The 9012-nt window shown below is 32.7% G+C and overlaps 1 protein-coding gene across 3 annotated transcripts; it reads right to left on the reverse strand.

The window, feature by feature from the left end:
• Positions 1-3759: 3759 nt before the first annotated feature.
• LOC110701997 (bifunctional bis(5'-adenosyl)-triphosphatase/adenylylsulfatase FHIT-like) lies at positions 3760-8777 on the reverse strand. Of its 3 annotated transcripts, none has more exons than XM_021879629.1 (6): positions 8497-8777; positions 6336-6516; positions 6089-6199; positions 4585-4731; positions 4217-4315; positions 3760-4122 (listed from the first exon to the last, which is right to left on the reverse strand). In XM_021879629.1, exons 2-6 carry the CDS (start codon positions 6498-6500, stop codon positions 4006-4008), a joined length of 639 nt encoding a protein of 212 aa, XP_021735321.1. In that variant the 5' UTR covers positions 6501-6516; positions 8497-8777; the 3' UTR covers positions 3760-4005. The 3 variants fall into 3 exon arrangements, with proteins under 3 accessions (XP_021735321.1, XP_021735323.1, XP_021735322.1); XM_021879631.1 differs by having other exon boundaries at positions 6290-6516; positions 8497-8769; XM_021879630.1 differs by lacking the exon at positions 6336-6516 and having other exon boundaries at positions 8497-8765.
• Positions 8778-9012: the final 235 nt, after the last annotated feature.

Raw genomic sequence — 9012 nt, forward strand, 5'->3', positions numbered from 1 at the left:
GCTAGCTTTGTGGGCCTTCACTCTTCTCATAGTCTCATTTTGTTACGTGCAATTTTTATTTTTATTTTTATTTTTTTTGGAAAAAAATGTGTATCAGCCCATCAGGGCATCAGGTGGGTATGGGTTGATTTTTATATTTAAAAGTAAGGCGAAAGACTCGAACCAGATTATTCTAAGGTTATAACCTAAGGTTCCAATTACTTAAATAGTTAAATATGTTTTTATAAAGGTCTATGTCACGTTGACTCCTCATGATGAAGAGGTTCAAACGCTAAACCTCCTAGAAGAAACATTACTATCTAACTATCAAAGTTAATTGTCAATAATGCTCCAATCTTGTACACAAATTATTGTTTTACTATAGAAGTATTAAAGATTCATACTACATACATACTATTATTACAATGCATTTAAATATAAGTAGTTGCCTAACTACCAGAGTAGTCTACATTACTAAAACAAATGTTGTCAATTATGGGGACAGAGGGAGTAGCACTAGGCAGTCGGCACTCGGCACTACTCTGTCCCCAAAACTTCGACCCTTTTGCCTAATTTTAGTCCCAAAATAATCGACCAATTTGCATTAAAATACCCAGCAATTTACAACAATATTTGTGCAAAATTTGCTTTCCCATATAAAATTTATGTTTTTTCATGTATTTTTAATACTTTATGTCTCTACGTTTTTACAAGCTTCAGGTAAATTTGCACAAAAAAAAAAAAAGCAAATCTCATGTAAATTTATCTTTCCAATATGTTTTTAATTCTTTTTATTTAATTTCTTAATAACTGCGTAATCAACCAAAAAGTCAAAGTTTTGGAGACGGAGGGAATAAGCTAAACTTTTAGCCAGGTCACGAAGACACGAACGCCAAGTGTCATGCCACATTGGATAGATTTAAATAGACTTTCTAAAATAAAAAAATTAGTTTAAAATTTTATTTGGATAAAATTTTAGAATAAAATTATTAGTTTAGTGTTTTATTTATTTATTTATTTATTTTTAAGAGAAGTGTTTTATTTTCGATAAAATACCAATATTTTAGATGTACAAATTGAATTATAATTTATTAAAAAAAATTATTAGATTATAATTCTAAAAAATTATCATATAAATTTTTATTATCATAATATTTTTTGGAACGAAAGAATTAGTTCAAAGCGTAAAAAAATCCATTTATTACATATACTAATCGGTTAAAATAATATATATACTTCGTAGACCTGTCAATTAAAGTTGGGTCACGAGTTATCTCAGATGAAAAATTTATATTAAAATTCAATAAACAATCCGAGCAGGGACACAAAACTAGTTATATATAATTCTGACGAAAATCTAAAATTAAAATTACAAGTATTTTTGTATAAGGTGCATAATTCTTATTTATACCTATGTATTTTTTCAAGTTTACAAATCATAAAAATAGATTATATACAAATCAATGAAATCATGCATCATACAGGTTTAACCTAATTGAAATACTATACTCCATAGCAAACTAGTTTTTTCAGTTTAAAAAAAAAAAAAAAAAAAAAAAAAAAAAAAAAAAAAAAAAAAAAACCCGCATATAAGATAATTTTATCGTGTGATATTAGTAGTAAATAAATAAATAAATTAATTAATTAAAAAATTCTGTATACTTGGTAAATCGTAATTGTGATATAAGATAGAATTAATGCTTGGAAGAAATAAATAAAGATATCAGATATTATTAGGAAATATTCCATATTTATCAACATAAAAAGTTGGAGTTTGAAATCAAATAAAATTTGTAATTTCCTTAGAGAATCAGGATAGTAAAGCTATATATATACACCTATATAGTTCAATATCTAATTCAATTTCAATAACCTACTTCGTAATTTAGGTGACTTTATTCGAAAAAAATGGTTAAATGCAAGAGTTGTGAGAAGAATATTGAGAGTGATCCTAAGAAAAACAAGCTTTCTGAAGAACCGACGATACGAAAAAATAAATATTATCAATTGTTTGTGCAAAGACTGCGGCGAATGATGGAGATTCAAGACGCCAAGAATTCTGTACAAGAATTGAGCGATACATTGAAGTCTTTGGATATCAAAAACAATTCCAAATCGTCTAAGAAAATCACTGGTGAGAATCTGGCCAATTTGAGGAACAAACAACGGTATTTGGAGATCAAAAGTTGGAGACGAAAACGTTGTGAAGATCAAGATCAAGATGATGATTAAGGAGGTCATAATGCTTATTTAGGGACGTTGTTATTATTAATGTAGGATTTATTATTATTGACGTTTTTTTTTTTTTTATTTCGGAATAGTATTATTTCTTGTTGGAACAAGTGTGTTTTGGTGTAAATTTTGTGGAAAACAAAAAGTCCCACATTGGTGGGAAATAGAAGTTTGTCCTCCCTTATATTGGAGAATGTGGAGTATTTGGGTGTGGCCCTTGGGCTACCCACATTTTGTGGAGAGGGAGGACTTACCTACCAAGCCCACTTATCACGCGCGCCGAACCGAGCCGGGCTGGGCTGGGTCGAGTCGAGTCGGGTTTATTAATTAAACTTAATTTTTGCTCAGTTTTTGAACAAGGCTTAATTACGTAATTAGTGCCTTGATTTTTGCTAAACGGTTTTGACTGGTTATCTCTCTAACGTTTATTTCCAGATTAATTAAACTTTGGCCGTTTTGACTGGGTAAATTAACGTTTTAATTGACCGTTTTTGGCGTTAATCACGCTGGTGTTGGAACGGTTTTTGCTACCGTTATACCATTGTTTTGCCTATAAAACATCATGTTATGTTCACTGTTTTTAAATAACAAAAAATCACAGAATTTTTCTAATCCCTTTTTTCTCTTACAAAATATTCGAGCAGTGTTCTTTATATTTGTTGGTGGTTAGTTGTCCACTGGTTCTGTGCAAATCCACTGGTATTTTCCTTGCTTAGACAGACTGTTTTATCCTGGGGAACATCCGGTTGTTGTACGAGCTGCTTGCACAAATTAAAGGGCAGTACCGTGAATGTTCTAAAGAGAGCGACATAGTCCGCGACTCAGTCTAATTCCCGGTAACTTTGTTCTGTTTTTATTGTTTACAGCAGTTCGGTTTATAACATTTCTTGTTTACAATATTTCACCAATCGTAATATAGCAGTATAGTTTTGCTTCAGAAATCTGTTTAATTCTAACTTATTGCGTAATTAATTGATCATGCATGATTAAATTGCTAAGCCTAATTGTGGTTTTTGGCCATTGGTTTGATATTGATTTGGTTTCAATTTTACCAGCAAATACTATCTCTGATGTTTTAGGCGTTCATGTCGTAAAACCCTAGAGTTTGTTCATGGTCGCTTTTATTTTCAATTAAAAAAAATACTGTAGAAAAAATTACTCGTATTTTCACTGTTCTTGTGAAATTAATAGGTTTGACCTACTTTCCAAAAAGGAAAAAAAAAAAGGTTTTGACCTATTTTTGATTCATTATATAACATATACGAGTATATTTTTTGGAAAAAAAAAAATAATTATTATTATTAATATGGGAATAAGGTATAGTAAGATACATATTGACTTAGATTGGAGAATGCTAAGCCTTGGACGAAAAACGCTTCCCTCGCGTTAGGATTTTAGACTAAAACCTAAAGTCGCTAATGAGAGTCGCAGATGAAGCCACCAATGGGAAAGTAGCGAGTTTAGACTAATAATGTTACTCCCATTGGAAGACTCAAAGAGCAAGTACATAACACAAATCTCCACAATTATAAAAATTGAACAGTAAGCTTGAATAAACAGATCTTTTTGTCATGATATAATTTTTTCAGAGAGCATCAGCAATTGATTTTCAATAAGAGTGAAGAAAGATGCTAATATTAGTAAAGCATCAAGTACTGCATGACCTAGCATTAAATTTTCAATCATATTGTATGAACAATAGTTAGTGCATAATACCCAGTTTCTGTTCCGAACGAGCAAGAAAGTGAAATCAGGGCGAAATATGAAGCAAATATGGGCACCAAAGCTTAATAGTTACTTGAACAGAGCTCTGTATTCCTCTGCCTCCTGATTCATTTCTTCAAGGGTTCTATCCTTCCTTTCCTTGTCCAAGTCCAGCTTTTCAGCTAATTCCTTCTCCTTCACATCAATCTGGTACCACAAACGAGGAAGGGTTAAGTGAGCAAGCTACACACTTGCACATTGAGAGAGGAATTAGAATCTATAGTAAACATACTAAGCTTACCGCATCATAGATTTCATCGTTCTTCTCAAAGTCACCAGTCTTCCGAGGAATTATATGAATGTGGACATGTGGTACGGTCTGTCCTGCTTGAGGTCCATCCTGATAATTCATAATATACTTGCATAGTCAAATTGACTTGTCAAAAAGGGTGGCATGCATTAATTTCTAATTTTAAAGGAAAGCTGATTAAGGATAGTTAATCATGTATACATTCCCACATAATCCTATACAAATGGAAGATGCTGCTTCCTGCAGCACATTCCCTATGAAGAAATGTTAAGTAAACCAATTAAAATAATCAACCAACAAAAACTGAATTGATGAGTACATAGTAGGCCAACAAGATATCGTAATGTTACTATACGTACTTGGATTGCAAGAGTTAGTGATGATGCTTTATGGTAATGCTCCAACTTGCTGCCAATTTTTTGTGCTGTGAGCCATAAATCACAGGTCTCATCACCAGTGAGATCAGCAAAGCGCTTTACTTCACGCCTTGGGCAGACGAGTACATGTAAGAAATGTTAAGTAAACCAAGCACACAGAGAACACAACCATTGACATACATTGACTTTGTTGATAAAAGAAATTCATAAGTTCAGTTACAAGTTTGGATTAAAAGTACAGCAACAATGCATTAAAATTATCATAAATATGAAAATCATGAACTTCCCTGTCTAATGTTGAGTTGTTAACAAAACTCACACAAGTGAAAAATACTTAGTTTAAAGTGGTACCATTAGCAAGTACACCAATTACTAGCAAACTCACCCCACATACCAAGGTGAGATGATCAGGCATAAGGTCAATATAGTTGACTGATTTGAAGCAGAACCTTAAAATCCAGTACAACAGCAAACCCTTAAAGGGAAACCTGCATCAGGTTAGCAAAGGAAGCTCGCTGTCTTGAAATAAACTACAAGGCAAAGTTTAAATATAGAGCCTGAGAAAGACAATGAGAGAAAGCACTATGTCTGATGCTTGAAATGAATAAGAGCAGAATCTCATGTTTAATCTTACTTTATCTCACTATCAGATATGTTATAAAGTTTGGCTTGTATATAGCATTTATTAATACTTGCATGCAGTGTGTGTGGCGTACTGCAGTCGTGCAAGCATATTCTGTTGTCATAAAATAACTTTATAGTCCAAAATTTACATAAGATGGAATTTATAAAAGGAACTTGATGTCATAAAAAATGAAAGGATATGACCTGCAAAAGAACAAAAAAATAAAAGAGGTATCTTAGATAATGGAAATTAGCTTGATGGTGAAGGGTAGAGCAAAAACGTCAATCTTAAGTTTGAAAAAAGTCCCTAGATCCCCAGCAAGTCGACAACAACAACAAAAATAGAAACCCATCACCAAGACACTATTTCTGTTTCATTGACTATTAACTAATTAGGTGCATGTTAGCTTTTCACCTACTTGTACACGCCATATATTAAATATTTTGCAAATCACAATAGTCCTTTTAAATAGATTTCTTTTAAATAGATAAGTACATTACAATATTTTCCTTTGAACGCAACTAACTAAAGCAAGAAAACTAGGGTTGATCTAAGCGACTAAGCATCTAGAAATTCAGAATATTTATGTCTTCCATTCTTAACTAATCTCTCTAATTGAGCCTTTGTACAAGTAAAAGTTTTCCTTTATATGCATGACATGTAAAAACTAAGAACTGAGCAGTCAATTGATTCCATAATTACAATGCATGTTTGGACACCCAGGGAAGAATCAATCATGTATCTGTCTAAATGAGTAAAAAAAAGTATAAAACATCAAAAAAAAAAAAAAAAAAAACAACCAATATAACAGGTAACTGATGCTGAATTATATTAAACAGATTAAACAAAGTGAAAAGGTTTACCAGGAAGAAGAGGGCGCAAATTCACCATGGCATAAGAGAGAGTAGTAGAGTAAAATACTTCTTTTGGATCTATTTTGTAAGGCCCAAACACAAAAGACTCTGATTCCATCTGCATGTTAAATGTGCTAATGATTAGGGGTTGCAAAATATCTTCATGATTCAAATACAGTTTTACTGTCACAAAAGATTGAAAAGATACATGTGCTGAAAACTTGACAGACAGAGAAGAAAAGCCTGAAACCCGCCTTCTTGCAGGATCTAGTAATCATGGTGGAGAAAGTTCGAAGCCTTCTTGATGATGTGAAGAGCGGGGTGATGGAGGAACACCTCATGCTCTGAAGAGTGGAACTCCTGGTAATGGCAGTAAAAGTCTGTGACAACATTATGTGCTCCAATTGCCTTAATATCATCTTCCCTAATCCCAACCTGGATTGATATAATGATCTAAGAATGAAGGCAAAATCTCACAAATGATCAAGATCTTTGATATAAGGTACTTGAGAAAGGCTTATATATAATCAAAAGTCGGTCAAGAGATATTTCAGCAAAAATTGCTTTTTCTAGGATAGACATGGGAAAATTTGGAATCAAGGAGTATTGCCATGAGTTCTAACCTAATGAATTCTACACGGGCTAGTTAGATTTCGGGGAGTTATCCAAAAAATAATGGGAACAGGTTCTCTAGTCTAACCCCAAAAACTTTACGAAACTACACCAATGTATAATGAAGAGTCGAAGACCTTTTGTTTCATCCAGCAAAGATCGGAAGAATCAACAGCACTCATGTAGTGCTCTAGATTCTGAAGTCAAATAGTACTCCAAGAACCTCATAGTCAACCTTTTTTACAGCAACACTCACACTCTATTTTCTTATAAGATAAAAAGAATTCCCAATTATTGCTCAAATCCCAGCAAAGAAACTACAGACACTTCACAAATAAAAAACAATGATTACCAAGTGTATCTCCTATATAAGGTATGGGTCATAGAATGTGCACATCCTTACAACAAAAGCTGTTCCTAAAAAGAAAATAGAAAATCTTCAGTTACAGTCTGTGTAATGACCCCCAAACACTGCCCACCCACAGATAGTCATAAAAGATCAGTATCCTAGCTCATAAACATTCAAATCAAAGCAATTAACTCTTGGCATTCCTAGCAAAACTCTATATTTGGCTCCACTTTCAGTCCTGTTCCTGAGACCCAGACCAAGGCAATAGCATCATCTCATTTCACAGGTAAATTAGCATGTTCCTCTTCTGATTCATCAAGCAGATGTGCTTGTTACTCTAGCTATCTGAGTACACAGCTTTTGATTAAAAACCCTAGTGCGAGTGATCAAATGTGACACCACAACCTTTAATACTAACCCTTTCATATCACACTACCAAACCCTCAAAATATCATCATAACGCATTTGGGTACAGCTCTGCTTTTACAACAATCTTTGATACTATTAACAATGATTTTCCTCTGCAAACACTTGAATGCTTTGCGAAATAAAAAATTATGGGCCTTTTAATGAAGAACCCATTTGTTGAATATAAAATTGTAACTTGATAGACCTGCAAGGGCTGCAACTTCAATAATGTTGTCTGTGATTCATAACCTTGTGTTCAAATAATTATAGGTCAACTACTCTTGCACACACGGCCGTCTAATTATAAAAATGGGGCCTTGAAAATTCAACGAAGAGTTGATAAGTTATCATCCAAATATCCAATGTTTGAATAACCAAGAAAGTGTTTATAGCTCTCCCTATCTTCATTTACACTAAAAAATCGGATAATATATACTTGTACATAACTTCGATAATGATCAATCGACTCAAACATAAAATTGGCCATCAATCAATTATATCAACAATTAACCATAAACATATTCATCCGACAATGGAATAAATCAACTCCATGACCAAATAACAAAATCAGCTGAACAACACAGCTAATTACCAATAATCAAAACCAAATGATGACAAAAATGCAAGCCCTAATTCCTAAACATAATCAAAGTTCAAACCCATTATGTCAACAATTAACCATTAACACAAACTTCACACAATTGAAGCAAACCACTCAATGATCAAATAAACAAATCAGCTGAACAACACAGCTAATTACCAATATTAAAAACCAAATAATGAGAAAAATGCAAGCCCTAATCCCTAAACATATTCAAAGTTCAAACCCATTATTTTGATCAACCCAACAATTGCACCAATTAATCCAGTAATAAAACAACTAATGCGCCAATATAAAAACAATTTAAAGTAAACCCCATCAATTATAAACTTATTCAATGCACCCCCATTAATAATTAGACAAATATCATAAACTTAAAAGATATTTTGGGAAGAAAATTAATAAAATAAAACAAAAGAAAAGCAATAGAGAGTAAAGTACTAACAGAGATATAGTGTTGTCTTAATTGGGAGTTAATTAGTTGAATCAGCTGCCTTCGAGGAATGCGGAGTTTACGATTGTTGCTGGGAATGTTGTTGGCAAAAGGCTTGTGCGCAGATCTTGCTTCAAAGTTCCACTCTTTCTGGGTTTAGAACTTTAGAATAGGGAAGAAAGTATCTGCCTTTCTTCTTTTATTATGCATCTAATGTACACAATTAACACGAAATCATTGATCATAGACACGAGTGCACAAGGACTCAAAAAATACACTCGGAATTATGATATTGCATCTACTAGCATGTTTGTCATTATTACACATCTATAACCATCACACGTTATATTATTTTGCAAATTGGCAACGCTTTAGACACTTTTTAAAGATGAGAGATAAAGAGAATGAAAAAAAAATGTATCAATGTGATAGGAGAGATATAAAGAAATTTTATTAACTATGGAGTTAAAAGGAAAGTGATGCAACTAATCTGAAATTTTCGTTTTAGGAAAATAATGCAATTAAAAA

This window comes from Chenopodium quinoa, unplaced genomic scaffold, assembly GCF_001683475.1.
Source record: "Chenopodium quinoa cultivar QQ74 unplaced genomic scaffold, ASM168347v1, whole genome shotgun sequence".
Classification (NCBI taxonomy): domain Eukaryota; kingdom Viridiplantae; phylum Streptophyta; class Magnoliopsida; order Caryophyllales; family Amaranthaceae; genus Chenopodium; species Chenopodium quinoa.

Bases quoted from the DNA above. Each gene is read 5' to 3' on its own strand.
- LOC110701997 (XM_021879629.1), bottom strand. From the start codon at position 6,500: ATGATATTAAGGCAATTGGAGCACATAATGTTGTCACAGACTTTTACT. The intron at 6,200-6,335 runs GCGGGTTTCAGG...TTTAACATGCAG, and splicing joins TTACTAGATCCTGCAAGAAG to ATGGAATCAGAGTCTTTTGT. The intron at 4,316-4,584 runs GTACGTATAGTA...ATGAATTATCAG, and splicing joins CACTAACTCTTGCAATCCAA to GATGGACCTCAAGCAGGACA.